Source organism: Nestor notabilis, unplaced genomic scaffold (genome assembly GCF_000696875.1).
Source record: "Nestor notabilis isolate BGI_N333 unplaced genomic scaffold, ASM69687v1 scaffold25618, whole genome shotgun sequence".
Taxonomy (NCBI): domain Eukaryota; kingdom Metazoa; phylum Chordata; class Aves; order Psittaciformes; family Psittacidae; genus Nestor; species Nestor notabilis.
This window is the reverse complement of record NW_009940038.1, coordinates 8722-29653: the sequence shown is the minus strand read 5'-3', so window position 1 is coordinate 29653 and position 20932 is coordinate 8722. Positions and strand designations below refer to the sequence as shown.

The 20932-nt window shown below is 43.1% G+C and overlaps 1 protein-coding gene across 1 annotated transcript in view; it reads left to right on the top strand.

Annotated features, from left to right (window-relative positions):
• MXD4 (MAX dimerization protein 4) overlaps window positions 1-20762 on the top strand; it is a 27678-nt gene extending 6916 nt beyond the window's left edge. Inside the window, exons 2-4 of the mRNA XM_010020160.1 lie at window positions 15024-15138; window positions 18202-18361; window positions 19327-20762. Coding sequence (XP_010018462.1) covers window positions 15127-15138; window positions 18202-18361; window positions 19327-19475 — 321 coding nt within the window. The 5' untranslated portion in view covers window positions 15024-15126 and the 3' untranslated portion in view covers window positions 19476-20762. The remainder of the gene's footprint in view (window positions 1-15023; window positions 15139-18201; window positions 18362-19326) is intronic.
• Window positions 20763-20932: the final 170 nt, after the last annotated feature.

Sequence of the window (20932 nt, the reverse complement as noted above, 5' to 3'; positions counted from 1 at the left end):
ACGGCAGAGGCTAAGTGCAGTCTTGGGTCTGGGCTCCAGAAAGCCGTGTGCTCCCTGGCCAGCCAAACAGTCAGCAGAAAACAGAAGGGTGAGAAACCAAGTGGATGTGTTTTTTCCACTTGAATTTGTTCATCCCTCTCTCCAAACATAAGTCCATTGTCTGTCGGCCTGTAATGGACTAAGTGAAAGATCGTTTATGTTCTCAGCATCTGCTAATTGACCTGGCCAACTCTTATACAGGGTGGTAGAAAGAGTGGGTTGGTCTGGTACAAAACGGAGATAGAGGAGCCAGATTTCCAGGTACTTTCTGGACTACACGGACAACAGCTAGGTGCTGATTCCCTGCAGATAAGGGAAGAGATGCCCACTGGTGACTGCTGTCTTGATGGGAGGAGGAAAAGATCTGTTGAATTAGATATAAAGATATGTTTTCATTTTAAGCTTGCTTAGCTACATCTGGGCAAATGAACTGGAACTTGATTTTCTTGGGGTTTTATTTTTTAAGGTATTTAGGCAGCTAATGGCTTTAAGAAGCTGGCCTCTGAAACAAGTCTTAGGTAGCACAGTGTGAATCCTTGGCTGAATCCCAGCCAGTCAAGTCCCTGGAAGCCCACAGACACTGGGTATACAGAAGTGGTACCTGCCATGGTTTGCAGAGGTGGCAAATGCACCTGGACCCCAGCAAGTACAGCTCCAGCTGTTTAGGGCAAGGTTGGCTCCACGATCAGGATTCATACCACATCTGCAGGAGGCTGGATTATTTTCTCCCAAATACGCCATGGGCACAAGATTTCGATGACCCAGTGTCCCTGGTTGGAGTAGCCGCTAAGGGATCAGCCTAAGCTGGAGGAGGTGGCTCTATTCTGTGGGTTGCTTGTCCTGTTCCCTCCTCTCCCTGCCTCCATGCTGTATTGGCATCTCTAGCTCTGTTTTCAGTGCTTCTTTCCGTGGGCTGCTTACCCCATTCAAGTATTGGATATACTGTGGCCTGGTCCCAAATTCAGAATGTCTCTTTCTGGATGGAACAACATGTACTTTCCTGGTACAGCTCATGCTGCTTTCCCCTTGTGGTCTCTGTCGGCAGACATTTGTGCTTAGATTTACTACACAGAATTCCTTTGCAGGTCAAGAACTTTTTGATCTGTGTTTTTCCCCTCGGTACACACGGTGGTTTAGCATGTGGCAGGCTGTGGGTCCAGTTCTGCACCTGCCCAGGGGATTTCAGTAGGAGCTGGGCATGCCTGCCTGTGAGCTGAACCCCACATCGCATCCGGGTGGCTGCAGGGGATGCAGTTCAGGTTCCAGCATGAACATTTAGCCAGCAGATCATAAATGTGAAAAACCATAATGCTGTTCCTTCACAGCAGTTTGATTTGGGACTTTTATTTGTGGGGGAGCAACAACAAACAAACAAAACCCCAAACCCCAATTAAAAGCTCCTTGCATGTGGTCCACTTAAAACTGACTTTCCTTGTCCTAAAGAACTGTGCAGTTCACAAGAATGGGTAAGATACTCCTTTCCTCCCCCACCCCTCTCTATTTTTGGAAGGAAAGAGTTGGTTTGGGACTTCATAGAATGCTGTGTTTTGAGATGGAAACTGAAACGTGTGTACTGAGCTATGTACACATCTTGCTGGAACAGAGCAGAGTGACAGGACTTGTCAAAGATGTCAAGTGGCTAATATTATTGCTTAATTCTAGTTGATGTTACACAATACTTTTTCTATACAAATTAGTGTAGTTGACTGTGTAGTGCATGGAGATTGGCATAGCTGACACAGAAGAGGTGCGGGCTTGGATGTTATGTACATGAGGTCCTATGTTGCAATGCTTATAGTTTGAAAACTAGCAACTCTAGTTACAGGCTACATGCCTGTAAGAAAGCAGATACTAAATTCTACCTTATAGCAAGAAAGCAGAAGACTCAGGGAACAGCCAAAGACTGCATCTGAACGTGGTAAAATGTCTCTAAAAGGTTGGAGAATTAGTTGTGAGTCCTTTCCTCCCAACTGTCTCCGTGGGATTAATGCCTCACAACTTTATCTGCTTTTCTTTCATTCACGTTTCAATTTAGGTAACTAAGTGAAGATACAAGGTGCTAAATAAGGGGCCTACCTGGAGTGTAATTGCTGCCAGCACTCAGCAGCTCCTATTGAAGTCAGGAGCACCATTGTGTTTGCAAATGCCGGCTGCACAGACACTCTCTGTCTTTCATACCACATTAGCTGGTATTTACAAAACATAAAGGTAGCAAACCCTGTAATTCCCCCAAGAAAGCTGACTTAATCCTGATTGGTAAATGCTGTTGTGTTGACTGCTGAAATGAACAGCAAGGGTGGAGCAAGTAATTTCTGCCAGGGAAATCTGGGAGCTTGTTGTGTGTGTTTGGCTAGAAGCAGTTATTGGGTCTATGTGCTAGCAGGTATTTGAAATAGACTGTCAGGTGTCTTGGTTCCCACTGCCTAACTTTACATACTCACATGGCAAGCAGGTCCAAGCTTCTGGCTCTTCCTTCCATTGCCAGATAACCTCAGGACACAGCCCTTCAGAAATCAGGGCTGAGTTTTGTGGGGAAGAGAAAAGGACAGGGTGAGAGTTTCGAAAAGCTGTTCCATGCCTTATCATCCCAAAGGGGATCATTTTCAGGTTCTGCTCGGCTGCACCCTGTCTGGCACAGGGACAACCAGCTTTGTACTGTTCAATGGAAAGGGAAATAGGACGGAAATTAAATTATAAACAAGGCACTATCAGTGCTGTGACAAGCTAAATCTAAACTTTGAGGCAGGTCTGTCAGATATATCTGCAACTCCCCACTGTCCCGTGATACCAAGTTTTGTCACTGTTCAGGATGGAAATATTACATACGTGTTGCTCAGCTTTTAATTCATATGAAAGTAAGAGTGCTCATTGTAGCCTTGGAAGAGGCTATCTTTAATTACAGTCAGTGCATTTAAACCTTCCCCTAAATTTGTTTATATATGCACCTTGCTGTCTTTTCTATCCACTAATTACAAGGTTTCAATGGCTGAGTTGGAGACGTACAGCAAGGCATTTGGGGATACATATTCTTAATTACTTAAGGGTGATTTCTTCTTTCCCTTTGGTGTTCTCACTTGGGGTGAGCTCTCCTTTGGCTGGCTGGAACAGGCACCTTGCTGTTGTCCCAGGGTCACCCAGCTATCTTCTTGGAGGACATCTCAAATACCTACAATGGTAGAAGACAGCAACACGCACCACCTCTTTCCCCCAAAAGCCAGCTAACTTCATCTCTGCATGCCCAAGCTGTCACCATTAGCTACTCCTTCTAAGATGGCCATTGGTAGGTACAGATGTTGAGGAAGTATTAGCAAAAGCAAAAACGGAAGTAAGACACAGCACTACACATCCCTTTTTGGTACTTAATTTCCCAGTCAGAGCTTGGACTTCCTACCTCTGAGAACAAGAAGGTGGTTGGTTAGGTAATGAGCTAGAGATATAATTGTGTTAACTCTGATTAAGTTTTAAAACTATGGCATGAATTGCTGCTGTTCCTTTTGGTGCCTTGTGCATGTAGGAATGTGGAATCCCTTCATTTATCAGGCTGCTTATGACTGGATGCTTGGTATTTACTTGGTATTTGGATATAGAGGTACAATAGACATTAAAACTACAGTCAAAGGTATCCAGTTTTACAGATACTAGTGCCTCACAGTCTTCATTTTACTTGATGCAGGCAAAGGCTGCTTAATTCCAGTTGTCTGCCATCCCAAGGCCTCGCACTCAGTGTGTGATGGCAATGTATGGTTTTAATTTAGCTAGAATAATTCAGTTTGCCTCGCCTCTCCTTTAATTTGGCATCATACAGTGGTGTAAAAAAAAGTAAATCTTGAACACATTTCTCCCCTCATTTGACATATGTATAAAATAACGATGTCTATAGGGAGGTTTAAAATTAGGCAGGAAAAGCGCATTAGGGCCTTGTACCATTCTCTTTCCACGTAGTGCTGTGCTACAGCTCAACTCTCTAGGCTTCTCTAAGCATTGTAGTTGTGTTCCCCCCCCCCTTTTCTTTTTTAAGATCCTTCCTGTTGGCAGCTGTCCTGAGACACGATGTTCTTGCTTAGCATTTTGATGTGGGGAAACAGTCTGATAATTAAAGCCGGTTTGAAGCCACGAGCTGATTTGTAAGCAGTGACTTGCTCTGGGGTGTTGTCAGTCGATAAACGTGTATCTTGTATGCACAGAGCCATGGTGCACCTTGTGCCTTAAGCGCCACGTGAGAGGGACATACATGCTCCCGGGAGCCACTTGTGGGGGACACTGACTGCATCCTCTTCAACCATCTTTTGGTGAATGGTTAATTTGTGGAAAATTATAGTTATCATCCTTTTCCCCTCTGGGTGTAAACCCAGTGCAAGCCTGTAGTTGTTATGCAGCTTTCCTTTGTTTGAATAAATGCAATTCTTCTTGACCTACACACTTAAGTCCTCAACAAATTACTTACAAGAGTACTGTGAAAGGTGGTGAATGAAAACACACCTATTGCAGCACTGCAGGCTGATGTCGTGGGTTTGGATTTGCTGTGTGCAAATTGCTTTGTGGTGTTCTGCTGCCAGCGAGGACCAAAGCATTACTGCACTCGTGTCAGTGGTGGAGAGTCCTAATCCACCCTTGGGGTTTCAGTGGGCAGTGTGTGTAAGTACATGTGTACATCTGTGTAACTTCAAGTGGGAATTAAAACTGCTTGGTACTGTAATAGCTCATCTTGCAGTGGCACTTGCCTTATCTAATTGGGTCTGACACTATTCTGAGCTAACAGACAAAGTCTTAAGTCTCCCTGCAGTGTAATCTAAGAAACTCAAGTGCCAGTAAGACGGATGGGTTTGAGAGGCCTAATTTAGGACTACTAAATTGCAGTGTGTGTATTTTAATATGAGAAACAAATGAGTGGAAGTGTTAAATAAGTTTATTAAAAGCATGGCTGATTATTTTTTGGTGGACTCTGTTTTCAAGCGTCTACAATGGTGTACCCATCACTTGTGTGTTTCCCCACAAGGCTCTGTTGCTCATCTGCCTGTATTAGGTAAGCGGTGTGTGATGCTGAGCTTGTGGTGCCAGGCAATACCTCTCTTGCTATTGCTTAACAGCATTTGGGAGATAAATGTTGAATGACAATCAGTAGGTAACAGGGATAAAAATAGGACACCTGAAACAGAAATGTCTTTTTTTATAGATGTAAGAATTGTTCATATTTGTCTGACATTGATTTTGAAGGTTCAAAATACAGAAAACTGTTCTTTGTAGATGAGCACAACCTGAAGGCTGAAATGCTACAATATAGGTTGGAATCCCCTTTTTATTTGCAGAGGAAAAGAAGTCCATACGAGAGCAAAAATGTGCTGCAGGGGATTTCAGCTGTTTCTGTAATGTTCGATTTCTGTTGCCTCAGATTCTTGCAAGGTCAGAGATTCTATTGCCTCTGGTCAAAGGATGGGTAATTCTACACATGTAAGTTTGCGATGGTCACCATCCAGGAAAGACAAATGGACAAATGGTATCCAGCTGCCACTGTTTGCTTGTGATGTTTTGGGAATCCCTGTATAGCTTGTAAATTCCTATTGACATTTCTTGTGAAGCACATGTCAAACTTCTGCGTGTTGCTGTTGCTTATGGCCGAGACCTGAGAGGGGCTGTTAAACCTTTCATGGCTGCTCTTAAATAACAGCAGCTTAAGACAGTGGGATGGCTGAAGCCTGGGGAAAGCTGTGAGGACAAGCCTGGCTGCAGGGAGGAGCCTGGAAGGAAAAAAGGAAAGATGATGAGGGTAGTCAGATGTTGGTCCTTCAGCTCTAAGTGCTGTAGAGCCTGATGCTATGGTTCCCCAGCAGTTAAAACAGACACCAGAAAGAGCTGCTGGTGTCCCATCTGCCCAGAGCCCTTCCTGACATGGTCCTGCCTGTGTCTTGCCCTGCACCAGTTCTCCTCCGAGTGCCTCCCTCCAGCTCATGAAGGAAGAGGACTGTTTGGAAACTGAGGGCTGTATTTTGGTGTTGTCTTGCTAGTCTGGTCTGCAGGCAGTTCAGGCACTTGGATGAGCGTGGGGTGGGGTGGCACTGGGGAGGTGGTGCCTCTGTCACATGTAAGTCAGGTCTCTCACACTGCTGTTGTCCAGGATGCTTTACAGGGTCATTCCAGCCCAGAGCAAGCCTCAGGAGTGAGTTGCTGTCATTCGCCTGTCTTACCTGCTGCCCATGGCAAATGGCAGTACATGAGCCACCACAGCTCACCCTCCGGTGGGAAGTGGAGCCCAGGGGACATCAAAGTTGGCTTGGAGGCATTTTGAGAGATGAAGAAATGTTGATGTAGCCCAGTGTGTATAATATAGGACAGGCAGCTGTCATTGCACCCAGCAGGGAGCTACTGGAGGGATGGGGAAAGGAGGCCGAGGGGAAGCTCTGCCAGGCATCCCCTCTCTTGAGAGTCAGCAGCTTCCTCACAGACCAGCCAGTATTCACCTGTTCCCAGCTTCCATCCCAGCCACCTTCCTCTGTGGGGCTGCCAAGAGGCTTACCTGGCCAAAACCACATAGGTCTGTGGCACTGCAGGTATTTCCCGTAACTTACCTTTGCTGAAAGATCTAGGAATATGTTCTGGTTTCAAACGTGTTCTAAAACATGAACAAGCCACAAATTTCAGATGGTAAAAAGGCAAAGATGAAGTGTGGAGACTTGGATCAGGAAGTGGGCTGAAGTGGCACTAAGTGAAAAAGTAAATAAAATGCACAGTGAATGCTGCAGAGTGTGCTTATATGTAGTGAAATAGAGAACTTACATATTTTTGTGGGTGAGAAAATGCACAAACCACTGAAATGGTGTGCTGTGTAACAGGGAGCAGAGGTTTTCTTCTGTCTTTGTTAGCAGACCTGGCATTTCTGAGCAGTGTTCACATGAAAACTTGCAGATGGCCAAGTTCATAGCAGCACTGACTCTCTGGAAGGAAGCGATGGTAAGATAAACTGCAGCTATTGCCTTTGTAGGCAGCTGATGTCTTTGTGTTTGGGTACTTCAGAGACACCCTAAGAGCACCAGCTACCTGGCTGCTCAAGCAGTCTGGCTGGTTCCAATTCAGCAAAACAGAGGCACAAAAAATACTCGGCACACTGAAAATGCATGTAGAGAATGAAACTCCTTTACTATTAACTCCTAGTTAATACTAAAGTAAATACAGGAGGTGGTTGCACTGATTGTAGAGCTGTTGCATTTAATTCCCAAACAATCACTGCAATTAGGTACTCACAGCTTTTTCTGCTTGTTAGTTGCCACTGTGCCTTCCCAGGCTTTGCTGCTGAGTTCAGTTGCAGTGGCCATGTGGAATGAACCTTGGGTGAATCCTCACCTGCAGCACAAACTGCAGAATCTTGTTCTTAATTATAGAAAAATAATGGCATCTGTCACAGAACACTGATGTTCAGCTTATCTTTTTTGGGATAGTAAAAAGCCAAGAGCTTTGCTGTAAGGGCACTGCTGGATGTTCAGATTTGACTCCAAGCCACTTGGCTGTGAGCATTTCACACATCTTGGAGCAGTCGGCACACTGGGTGCCTTGCTATGGTACAGTGCTTTCATACTAAGAGGTTTTCTTTCCTTTTCACTAAAGCAAATTTGTTGTGTAGCTGAAATAGATGGTGCAGCTCAAATGTGAGCTAGAGCCTCTTTGGGGGAAAAAAATGTATTTCAGGTATCTTTTGTAGATCAGAAAGTATTGAAAGTGTTTCTGACTGAAATAAATATAGAAGAGACAGGATTTTATACTTCAGTGGAGTGTTATCTTCCATTGTATTTAATGTTTTACTGAAGATATGCTAAATGGTCTGGACCGTTAATAAATGGGTTTCTTTAGAACCATCTTTATATGTTTGAATTTCTGTGGTTTCTTAATGTGGACATTTATATATAATCTCTTTAAATGCCCTCGTAAACAAATGTCTTTTAATTAGTACAGAATCATCTCTGGTAGCTTATAAAAAGTATTGTAGAGCTGTAAATATGCCATGACACTTACTTTGAAAAGCATTAGCTTAAGGAGGACGAGGCAAGTATGTTTGAGTACCAACTTCTGCTAAGCAGTGGGCGATACAATTACGTATGTACCTATGTTATATGTACGGCCATGATACCCAGGAATATACAAAACAATATGAACACATTTCGCTTTCAGTGTCATCGAAGCCATTTGCAGCCAAATTCTGTCATTGCTCAAGAGTGTGACTGTTGCCTCGCTGTGCCAAGCTGTAGTAAGAAAGGGTTGGTGTTGGAGTCAGAAGGCAGAGTTCCTGTCTCTGATTTTACCTTGGTGCAGGTGAATCCTGGAGTCGCAGTGGGGAAGCTGTTACTGCTGGTCTGCATTTCTTAAAAACTTCGACATAATGATAAGTTTATGAATAATGATACTGTCTGTGTTTGTGTCACAAGAGGATCCTGAGCTGCTGTGTTTGCTGATTCTCTCTAAAACTTGAGTGGTCCCTGTACGCAGATATTTGCATTTCATAAACAAAACTGTGAAGAAGCTTCTGTAAAAGCATGAGCATCTTGCAACTGCAGTTAGCTCACTATGCTGAATTTTATGTCTGGTAGAGAGATAAAATTACCTTTCTTTAGGGAGAAAACACAACCATTAGTTAATGGCAGGGGCCTCTGACCCAGAGTTGTGGGCTAAGCCCAGGCTGCTTTGGTTTGCAATGCACATGGAGATCATTTGACTCCAGAAGTGAATATTTGGTGCAGAGAGTCTTCTGTCTTTATCGTGTCTATGTTATTAAGCAGATTACATAGTCATTATGAAACAATAAAAAATGTAGTAACTGCTCTATATTTAAACCTTTGTGTATTGACTTCATTGCATAGCACCATAGCCAGGGTAGGTTTGAATGTGGGGGGAAAAATGTGAAACATGAGAGAAGGAATCTGAAATGCATTGGTAACTCTGTCCAGTCTTCTCCTACAGTCATTTCAAATGGGCTTATATTCTTTGAAGTGGGAGTTGGTTGGTATTAAACTTGTACTGAATTTACCTTGCAATAGGGTCAGAGGGTGTCTAGTTTTTGGACTGAAATGGTTAATGTACCAAAATGAGTAATTTTTTGGGCTCGAATCTGAGCCCAGAAAGATTCAGAGAGATCTGTTGTCACTCTTGTGACTTGTGATGATTGCATTTCCAGTGTCATTTGAGTGTTTGAGCTGTAGTGTCCTTTTCTTTTCAGAATATCACCAAGCAAGTATATTTAGCAGTGGATTCAAGAGTATGTCAACCAGTACACAGGACTGGTTTAGTAAATTGGGGACATCTGAAATAGAGACATGTTCAGCCACGCAAGCAGTTCTAGCATTAAAGCATCTTGCAGAAAGCACAGTTAGGGCCATCTTGTGAGGCAAGCATTGTTCCATGCCCATATGTGCCTTGGTGATGCCCTGTGGTGTGAGAGGTATGTTGGGCTGTGGGTGTTGAAGCAACAGCATCCTGCCTAACCCAGCCAGCTTCAGCTGGAGCCAGCATGAAGGGAAATTCAGAGCATGCAGTATGGGAATACGGACATTTAGTGGCCTTCTGTCCATTTCCTTGCTGCCCAGCAACTGGAGATGCTGCAGCTCTGAGGTATGTCGCAGTACGGCCAGGACTGCTCTATGTCTTGACTTGTCAGTCTGCTAGTAGGACGGAATGGGTGTCGACCAGACAAGAGCTGTTCTGGGGCTTCCCATGGGATGACAAGCTTTGCTGATGGAGTTGTTCCTTCCCTTTTACAGCCAGCTTTGGGCCAACACAATGGGTATACCTTAAGGTCCTTTCCAACCCTAACCATTCTGTGATTCTGTGTGAGAGTCATTCTTCTGATTCGTTGGGGCCGTGAACTGAGGATGTGAACATCACCTTGAGGATGTGCAAGGTGAACACTTGTCATGAATTTGACTTCTCTCTAGCGAGTTTTATGTTCTTGCCTGTAATTGTTGAGAAGCAGATGAGCATGGCCCTTTTGACACCTTCTGCAAGTGAGCTCTGGCAGTCAGCAGCACCATGTCAACAGTGTTTGTCTTCAGGTGCAGCTTCAAGGAAATGCCTACCCCGTGCTGCCTCCCATAAACACATGGAAGGCTGTCCCAGCTTTGTCTGCATGCTTTGCCCAGCCAGGGTTGGAGGGATCGACACATACATGTTTCATGTGAATATGAAGCTGTTACCCCACATCATGAGGGTCCATTTAATTTTGCCAGGGCCTGGCTGAAACATGCCATGCTGAGGACTAACCAGCTTGTTGTGGATGTGCACTTTGCCTTTCCAGCTGGCTTTGCGCAGATCAGTGGTCTCCAAATAAAGTCTCTAGATTGATATTTGAATGGGTTAGGAACCTTTGTTACTATCAGAAAGCTCTCCAGCTACTGCCTGAACAACTGTCTGCTGTCTCTGCAGGCCACTTCCATCTGCTGTGCTGGACCTAAAAAACCCTTGGAGAGCCCCTGTGGAAGGACTGCAGGGGGATCAGGTCACTCCACAAATCTGCCAGCACTGGATCAATCAGACTGGCACAGATTTAAGTCACACAATTGGGAGTGTTTTGCCATTACATGCATGGGAGCAATTTTGGTTTATATGTTCATAGAAATGTCGATTGGAGGGACCTCTGTATGTCTATGGCTTTGTCTGGGTAAGTCCTGAAAAACCTCCAAGGACTGCACTTCCACAGCCTTTCTGGGCAACCTATTCTGGTTGTGCACCACGGCCCTGGTAAAAAACCAGCTTCCTGATGTCCATCCTGAACCTCCCAATTCACAGCCATTGCTTCTTGCTCTATTATTTCTATTATTTGGCCCCACTAAAAAGTATTTTGTTCCCATTGCAACACCCATCAAGTAGTTGTAGGAATTTCTTGGAATTGTTGCAGTTTCCTTGGAATGAAGATTATCCAGTGTGAACAATAGGGGGTTTTGTTTCTTTTCTTTTCCCCTCTGCATCTTAGTATTGCGTTTCTTGGTGCGCTGAAATGGATTTGCATCTTGGATTTCATACATACGGAGAAGCTTATTGACCATTATTTAATAAACTCATTAAACATAGTTTCAAAATTGATTTGGGTCAAAGAGTTTAATCTACTTTTACAGGGCAGCCTTTTTTTGGGAGAGTGGTGAACCATAGCTCACTGGCCAGCATTGCTTCTGCCTTTTCATAGCCAAGCACTGGAGCAAACTGAAGTTTCTAAGGACTTACATGAACAAGTAGATGCCCTCACACTACAGGAAAGTTCTTAACACCACTGTTAAGTTGCTGCTTTGTCCCTCCATGTTGTGGGACTCCAGGGTTCAATTTGCTCTTGGTTATCAAACACCTGCTAGTATTGACCATCAGGGCTTACATGGATTCAAAACCAGTTCAAGGCATTTCCAGCTGGTAGCCATTGCATTAGTGGTCAGCAAGATGAATGTGGTGAACCATCCGACTGCTCCTAGGCATGGCCACTGCTGTGGAACACTGACCAAGTCTATGGGCTTAGTTATTCATTTTTATTAAGCATTAGAAGAGCTGTAATGCAGATTTACAGGACTGTGTGAGCTTGCTAATGGAGAAACAGTGAAGTCTTGAACATCTGAAAGCCCTTTATCATCTGGCACAAAGGAAAACATGGTAGACCAGAGACAGGTCACCCATGCACACCTCTCTCCATGCTCCACTGGAGGATTCGGATTTTGGATGGCTGTTCTAGATCCTGACTTTCCATGGTAAATGCAGCACCAGTGACGAGGGGGATGTTTCTGTGCATCCATGCGAGGTGAGGAAAGTGCCCGCTTCTCCAGGCGCCGGTGTCCTGACCTGACACCATCCTTGTGTGGGTGAAGGTGTGACGGGCAGGTTTTGAAGCTGGAGCAGAGCGTAATTACCCAACTTCAACCACACTTCACACACTGAGATCGTTGCCCCGCTGCTCTGAGACCAGGCTGCTGGGTTTTTTTCTTGCTTACTTTCTTGATGGAATTTAAGGCATGAACTGGAAAACATAAAGCAGCTCCGGCCACGATTACCTCTGTGAGTGCCTTTCCCTCCTCCAGTGGGCACCTGAGGAAAAGCAAAAGCTGACAGGTCGCTGCAGAAAAAGAGAGAAATTAGTGCTGGCAGAGTCTGTATGCGACAACTTATCTGCTGTGGAGCTGGAGTCCCGTGTTCCTGCTGGTGTGATCTGTTAACACAACATGCCTGAAATGTTTTCTTACATTCTTACACTTCTTTTGCGATGTGCTAAATGAAAAAGATGGGGATATTTACTCCAGCACCACAGGAATTGTGTGGGCTGGTTTTCTGCTTTTTACATTCACAGTCTATGCCATCGATCATGCTGTTTGTTGGGTTTTAATGTATGAATTAGCCACATAAACATGCCTGCACTTACGTAAAGAGCTACATAAAGCTGGTGATTTATACTCTGTAATGGATTCATAGGTGCTGAGTAATTAAATGTAAACTCCCATTAAAAAGAAAACAAACATGAAGTTAGAGCAGGTCTTTAAGCAAGTGTGTTTATTACATTTAGTGCTATCAATCGCTAGTGAATGCCTTAAAACAATGTTTTAATAGTATGCTTTTCAATTCCTCTCATTGGTCAGTTAAAATACTGTCAGTCCTGTGTTACTGTTCTCCTGTGAAGTCCTGGTTTACCTGGTTGGCAGGTAACAAAAGAATCAATGCTTTTAAACTACTCACAGCCTGTGCCCTCTGCACCCTGGTAATGATTCTGTTAACTTACCACTTGATGGTAGGGAAAGTGCACTAACTCCTTACTTTCTCCCTGCAGTAAGGAGACTTCAAATAGCAAGAGGGAGGGAAGTTGAGTATGTGATCTGGTTTCATTAATGTTCTCCAGGATTAACATTAAGTAGATATCAGATCAACAGTTCTGTTTATTCCTTATTAGACTTTCCAAGTATATTGATCACTCCATTTCCATGTATTTAACTCTCTGTTTACTGCTTGGATACTATTCTTGTCCTCTTCTTTGCCACATCTTCCTTTATCTTCAGTCCCCACTCTCTTGTCAGCTGTCTAAATACGGTTGCATCCAAGTTGTGCTGAGTGACGCAGATGATTGCGTGTGTGTTTGGAGGCCATTTAAAAACTAAAAGATTATTTCAATTTAGTCCCTGAAGCAAGTTTATTTAAACCCCAAAGCAGCCACGTTGTTGTTGGGTGTTACAGCCCCAGAAATAAACGTTTACCTGATTAGCATTTTCTATATAAATACCTATAGTCCCTACTCCTGGCATTTCACCGTTTGAAAGCTCAATGTCCCAGCTGAAGTCACAGCAGCCACAGGCACCTGTGAACTGATGGGGCTATTTTTGTGCATATTTATCCCAGCCTTTGTTGCTGTTGTTTCAATAATAGCATTTAGGTGGTTAAGTTTAGAGCCTTGTAGTTAAAAACAAACCACGGGCCTGAACAAAAAAGTCTGTCACCAGTTTTCTCTTGGGAATCATATTTTCACCAATATTCCTTTTTCCCCTGAGTGTCTTGAAGAAAGAATTAATGATTTGATAGAACTGCTCTTTGGTTTCCTACCTAATACATCCGTGATTTATAGGCAGCCAGAACTAAACGTGTGTGTAGTCATTACTGTATTTTAATTAGATTTTATTTTGCTTTGGGTTTTTTTCCCCATTAATTCTCAGGTGGTTGTCACATTACACTAATCACTGCAATTACACATGTGTGATTTGTCATTTGGTGCATATTAAATGCTCTGCACTTCAAACAGTGAAGCTGGATTCTGGTTCCGAGCTGATTGTTCAACAGAAAGTTTGTTTTTGACCAGAAGCAGTAAATTTCCTGCACAGTTTGTTTCCTTTATGCAGCATCGAGCAGATTTGAACAAGATGATTGTTCATCTCACACTTGTAATCTGCTTCTCTTACTATTACTGCTTTGTGGGGTATGTTGGTATGCTCCAGGTCATCCCTTTGTTTAGTCTGTAACAGGCTGGAAGAAAGGAAAATATTAGACATGTTGCTCCTGTAAGTGCTTCTGCATCCATTTCTATCTCATTGCAAAATGGTTTGGATTAGTGTATTAAAACCAGGAGAGAGTTTCTTTTGGATTCAGAGATGTAGAAATGCTCACACAGTGTTGTTTGGTTTGCTGCTGACTTGCTTTTTGGGTAGTTGAAGCACACTTTCACGGACTGTTGTCTTGCCAGCATCCTTCTTAAAGACAGTCAAAGTTTGGGAACCAAGTACCTGTAGAAATACCACTTTGCTTATGTTCTTTTTACTGATAGATTTAATGTTGTTAGTAAAGGAGAGATTGTTGAGAGCAGCAGTAGTGATACTTGCAAGGGAGTAACAGAGAAAGCAGGACCCAGTATGGCTGGAAGTTGGTAATAAAGGTTGTTGTGGTTTCACAGTGAGAGGAGAAGCATCTCTTGCTGGGGGAAGTGGGGGTCAGGATGGGAGGAAAAGAGGCATCAGCTCCCTGTTACGATACATTGATAAACCATGGCTGGAAGTAGCAATGAGCTGTGCAGAGCTGCATTGATGCCCTTGCCTTGTGTACCAGGAGCATCCTATCACATTGAGCAGGGTTAACGGGGGAGAGGGGAATTGGGATCTGCAGTCCCCCTGCTCCCTCCTACCGCTCCATCTCTGCAGGCAGAAATCACTGTTGGGATGAAGTCCCGGTTTTCCTTCCTCACCCAGCCATAGGCTCAGTGTGCAGCCTTGCCTGGATCGCTCAGATCCCTGAGCATACTCCCCCTCTGTTAAGATGGGACTAACCAGACTGAGCAAACTGCTTTGCAGCATAGGTATGAACCTGCTGTCTGCATGTGCCAAGCAGCATTAACTGAGTTTCAAGTGACCTTTAGGTCTGAAGCTTTGCCAAAGGGAGGGGAAAGGAAGCCACCATTGAATCGAGTTGTGCACAGAGCTCCTACAAACAGATGGTGTTTGCATATAGGATATGCTGTTCGGGTGCAACTTCACTACAATGCTCTTCATTTTTAATCATTTCAGGCGGGCTAAACTCCGGCTATATTTGGAACAGCTAAAACAGCTTGTGCCGCTGGGGCCAGACAGCACCAGGCACACCACTCTAAGTCTGTTGAAAAGAGCCAAGATGCATATCAAGGTAAAAACATTCATTCATACTTTTATTTCTTTTAAAGCAGAATCTTCCAGAATCCATAGAGAGGAAGCTAATTTTCACACAAAGTCTGTATCCGTATGTCTGATCTTCTGGGTATATTGGCCTTTATTAGTTGCAAGGATTTCAGTGACAGCGTCAAGGGTTTGCAATTTACCTGCAGTCTCAGACATATAAAACAGTGATTTTGTGATTTCTGCTTAGTTATTAATAGTTTACATTGACTTTAATACATACATGTATCAGAGCTGCTCTTTGATTAATGTATTTATTTTTTAAGGACTAAGAAAACTAGCATTGTACTGCACTGATTCCAGTGTAAAAAGCCAGATCCATTCATGATCGAAATATCTCATGGAATCAAAGGGATTACAGCTACTAGTAAGCCTTACCCTATCCCACATCGTAATGACCGGATCCTGAAGCATTTGACAATCATTAAAAAGAAACAAAAAATGAAATCCACTTTCCTGTTAGTTGTCTCTTCCCTTGCATGTTTCATGGGCAGAACAAGTTTAAAATAAAAACCCAACCCAAAATCTCACCTGTGATCCAGCAGCAGTGTGGGTTATACACTGGCACAGGTAAGTTCAAAGGGAATTATTCCTCTGGCCCTCTCTCTCCAAAGACACCTTCACTCCTGTTTTCACTGTCATTGTCTTCTGGGGACTGGGGTTCTATGCAGAAATAAGACAAGTATTCAAGTGTGAAAGTTAAAGAACAGGTTTTTGCTGCTGTGTCCAAGGCTGTAGTTACCCATCTGGCATTTTTTCAGTGTCACAGGGAAACAGGTCAAGAGAAGTGTTAGTGCCGGTGTTGTACAGCATTACGATCCACTGCAGTTGCAGAAACGGGTGTGATTCAGATGAAGAATTAAAGATTAATTTAAGCAAAACCATTCTTGTGAAGAACTTTACTGAGCTCTGGGAAGCAGACTGACTCCAGCTGGGCAAGCCCTGGTTTTACCATTCGGGATTTCAGCCTCTTGTTTATAATTGAGGCTAACATGCGTGAAAGGCACTGCATGTGGGTTTTGTCTCGGGCTGCCCCCCTATCACGAGCTTATGCATACAAATTGAAGAACTGTTTTTACAAGTGGCAAGTGTGAGAGATTAGCCATGTAGTCACCCTTTCAGCTGCTGATAAAAACAGCTAGGAGCAGATTCTTTCTGAGTCCATCGTGCTCGGAACTAAGTACTCCTTCTTCTGAAAACTGAAGCTGAAGTTTAACTTTCTCTTTAAGATTCTAACTGAACCTGCCCTAACTGGGGTGCCACTTAATTGCTCCCCTTCCTCAGGCCAGCTGCCTCCCTGCTGCACCACCAGGGCATGCCAATGCCTCTCTGCCATTTCGAATGCAGTCATTAGCTTTGAACTTTTCACACATTCACACCCCCCCCCCTCCATATATTGCAACTTGCCCTGAAAAATCAGATGATTTTGAGTCTCCTGGATCTGAATCACCGAGTTCATTCCTAAAATAGTTGTTAAAGTTTGGGATTGCAGCCAGGAAAATACAGGAAAAGGAAATCTGATCAATTGGGCACAGTTGGTTTGTTGTGTACGTGGATGTACCAACCCTTTTTCTTATTGTGTATCCACGTATGATGTGTATCTACAGAGTTTATTGCCTGGGAGGGGGCTTCACAACAAGGCTGCGTAAGTTAGATTTCATTCAGCCAGGAAACTGCTAAGTTCAATAGTGTCAATTGGGTTTTTTTTCCAAAGATAAATACTCTTGCTCTCAGGCTGGCATTGGAACAGCAGATCTCTGAAATGGGTTTGGTTTGCTGTGCACTGTGTCCCCCTGCTCTCCTCAGGAAAGCCAGTGTGGGTTCATTCAGACAGCAGCTGTGCTTCACTCCCTGCACATCTCCTAAATCTCAGTGCCCTGTAAACACGGCTCAAGCAGAAATAGGGTCTTTCTTACAAGTGCTTTTGCTGCTACAACATGTAATTTACTTCATTGGTTAGGTAATTCTTTTAAATAATACGAGGCATTTTGATTTCTGTGTCTTTCCTGCTTTTGATCCCATCATACTCATTACACGTCACTAATTATATAGTAATTTCTTTTAAATGGCTATCAGTGATTTGGAACCTCTTCTTCAGTTGAAATCTTACCAGGTGTGAAATACTCTGTTTCCAAAACTAACACTGTTTTGGAGTGGAGCAGAGGGGAGATTTTTAGGTACATGTGTGGAAGGAACCTTTCACAGGCTGTTTGCTGAGAAGTTCTGGATTAATACCACTGATTTTGTAGGATGTTACCACTGAATTATCGTATTTGCTCTGCAGCAGTTCAAGGAGGGGGAAAAAAAGGCAAGAATAAAGAAAATTGTTAGTAAATTCCTCCTGCTATATATAATTAATACTGCTTATTGTTAATGAAGCTTTTTGAATGTTAAAAATTTCCATGGCCTGCGGTAGGAGGGAGAGCATTCGGGAGGCTGCAGTGGTTCCTGCATGGTGATAAGCCTCTTATGTCACCTACAGAGGCGTTATGTGCTGACTGAAACCTGAGCTGCACTCCAGTTATCAAAGATTATGCCAGTTTTGCCTGACAAAATGATATAAAGATTCCCCACAATCAAGGCAACAATGATTTGGTCTTAGCTGAGGAGCGGCTGCTGGTGGCAAGAGAATCGCTGAGGGATTTTAGGGTTCTTCTTCCCCTTAACATTCATGTATCTTGTGAAACAAATACAGCTCTGGCCTAACCTGCTTCAGTTCTACTGACCTCTATAGAATGGTTACCAAAATAAAGCCATTTAAATTTAATTTTAATTTTGAATGAATTAATTAAAACGTTTAAACTGCTTTAAAATTACTGCCAGGTTGGACAGAGCCTTGGGCGACATGGTCTGGTGTGAGGCGTCCCTACCTATGGGAGCCAGGTTGGGACTATATGATCTTAGGTCCTTTCCAACCCTAACTATTCTCTGTGATGATACATGATTCATGATGCTGTTCATGAGCAGAGTTTCAGTTACTGGAGTTTTAACACGAGTAAAACGTGTCAGCTCACTGTCTATCTTTGCCTTTCAGAAATTGGAAGAACAGGACCGAAAAGCTCTAAATATTAAAGAACAATTACAGCGGGAACACCGCTACCTCAAGCGCCGGTTGGAGCAGCTATCCGTGCAGGGCATGGAGCGCATCCGCACTGACAGTATGGGATCAACAATATCCACTGACTCTGAACAAGGTAATTGAACGAGGGCTTCCCAAAGGGACTTGCAGGAGCCGGAAGGAAAAGGGAAGCAGGGAAGCAAGAAAGCATTTAGAACTAAAATCAAGCTTTCAGCAAACCCGTGACAAAATAGTTCCATTGTGCGATTTGCAGGATAAAAACCTACTGCATCTTTTTTACACGCTTTGGGAAATGTTCTCTTTTTCTAAGCAGTTGTGAAGCTATTAGTACTGCAGGGATTTTAAAGCTGGTTACGCTGCATGTGGGTTTGCCAGTTTTTTGAACAATTACCATTTAATGTTCTGAATTTTTAGTGTAATTATTAGTAAGGCTGAAATAGTATCTTCTTCTTGGGGGGAAAAAAGATCTTAATGGTCTCAATTCATTTGTGTGAATAAATGAATTCCACATCATTTATTGTGAAATTTTAAAGTATTTTCTGTGTAACGATCACCAAGTGGTGCCCACATTTGGTTCCCATTGCGGACAGAGCTCTTCAAGCTGCCTGTCACCATCCCTTATTTCATGATGTGAAGTGTTTCTGTGCCTGGGCACCGGCGCAGGCTGACTCTGGCAGGGCCAAGGTGGTGAGTTGTGGGTCAGGGTGCAGCTCCCGGTGCACAGATGGCTGCACCACGGCTGCTGCCAGCGACACCTGCATGGGTTGGAGTTACCATGAGCTGCAGCGCCACGGCCTTGGAGGGTATAATCAGTGTCTGTGCACAGGTTGGAACAGTTCTGAGACAGCATTTGGTATTGATGTCATGCAGTGTATTTATGTGGATGAGGACAGAAGGGATTTTAATTCTCCGGTGGACAAGATGATCTTTTCCCCGGGAATTACTGTTCCAGTTCTTTCTGTTAATTACAGAAAATGAAGTACGATTCAGGTTTCACCTGAACACTGATTGATGCTGGCCCGTGATTACTTGCTACAGCTGCTGCCTTTCTGAAAACGTGCCTTCTTGTGTTCTCTTTAGAAGTAGACATTGAAGGAATGGAGTTTACTCCAGGTGAAATGGACAGTATTGGAAGTGCCAGTGATGCTGAAGACCACTACAGTTTGCAAAGCGGTTCGAGTGATGGAGGCTACACACATTCCCGCAGACTGAATGCCAGGCTCTCATAGTGCCTGAGTTCCCCCCTCAACTCAGGACCATCTGACTGAAGCACTTATATATGAATATTCCAGAGGTGTCAACTGCCACTCTTCCGGGAAACCCCAACCACAGTACTCTGACATGGAGGTTTCTTAACCCACGGTTCCCTGCACTGTAACCACAATATTAGATATTGTAAATCATGGGTTTGCTGCAGAGAACTGTGGTTAGGTACAGTTGTGACTTAAAGCTAGCTTGATGTAGCCATACTGCAAATTAAAGAAAATAAATTATGTCATTCCATTCAAGAAGTATTAAATTGAACCTGTTGGAAGCATGGCGTAAGGGAGTTTGACAGTTATTTTGATTTTGCAGAAACCATTTTCAAACATGGAAGAACAAATGGAACCGACAATGTGCTAGTGATTGAGAGATACGAAACCCTAAAACTACTTTTTGTGTATTTTTTTCATGACAGAAAAAAAACCCAAAACCCAAACCCAAAACATTCTGAAAGCTGTAGCGGGCTCTGTAGAGTAAATTCAGCAGCTGCTGTTTGGGTGAAGCAGGCAGAAATCTTCCAATCTCAGATGATCTTTAGAAAAGGTCATATTTACAAGTCACTACTGTACTTCAAAACGGGGGAAAAGCCAGCTCTAATAATGACTTCATGTGGGATGATCTCAACTTTCTTCTACTTTGTTTGTATTCAGTATCCAACCAGCAGCAAATCATTCTGTCCACGTTAACGGGAGCAGCAGAAAGCAGCACTGCAGTTGCACCCTGTTACTGTGGAAGGGATGACATTTGAAGCATTACAGTGTTTTTTTGGGTGGTTTTTTCCATTTCTTTGTCTGAAGAATACAGAACTCAAGTGATCCAGTTTGCAATAGTTAATCTTTCCTTGCAAGGAAATGAAATCTCTGTTGGCTTGTATTTTCTTTTCTTCTATTTACTCATGTCAGTACATCCTTATGGAAGACATGGCTTAAAATTACAGTATTCAGCTAGAAGATAATTAATTTTTTTTTCTTTTGCACACTATAATTGCATTTTCTATTCTTAAAAAAGTGCAAAAAAATGAAAATGTATGCTGTAAAACAGCAAAGTTTATTTAGTACTCATCAAGCTGTTCAGAACATATTTACCCAAATTGTAGCAATACTACGAAGCTGTATGTTAATACAACTTCTGCTTAGTGAAGTCATTAGAGCTTGGCTTGCCGGGTAAGACAAAAAAAATGGACCAGTCTTTGCATTATCTGTTTAAAGAAGGTCTTTTAAAAAAAAAAAAAAAAGAAGAAAAAAAGAAAAAAAAAGGAAAAAAAAAAGAAAAAAGCTATAAACACTTTTAGGGAAGTGATTTTAGCAAGTGTAGTCTATATTTCCTGTAAGAGATTTTGTATTATATTTTCCTAAATGTTCTCATTTACTTGTATAGGGAGGGGAATGGTACAGACCCAGACCAGAGTCTCAGGGACTCTTCA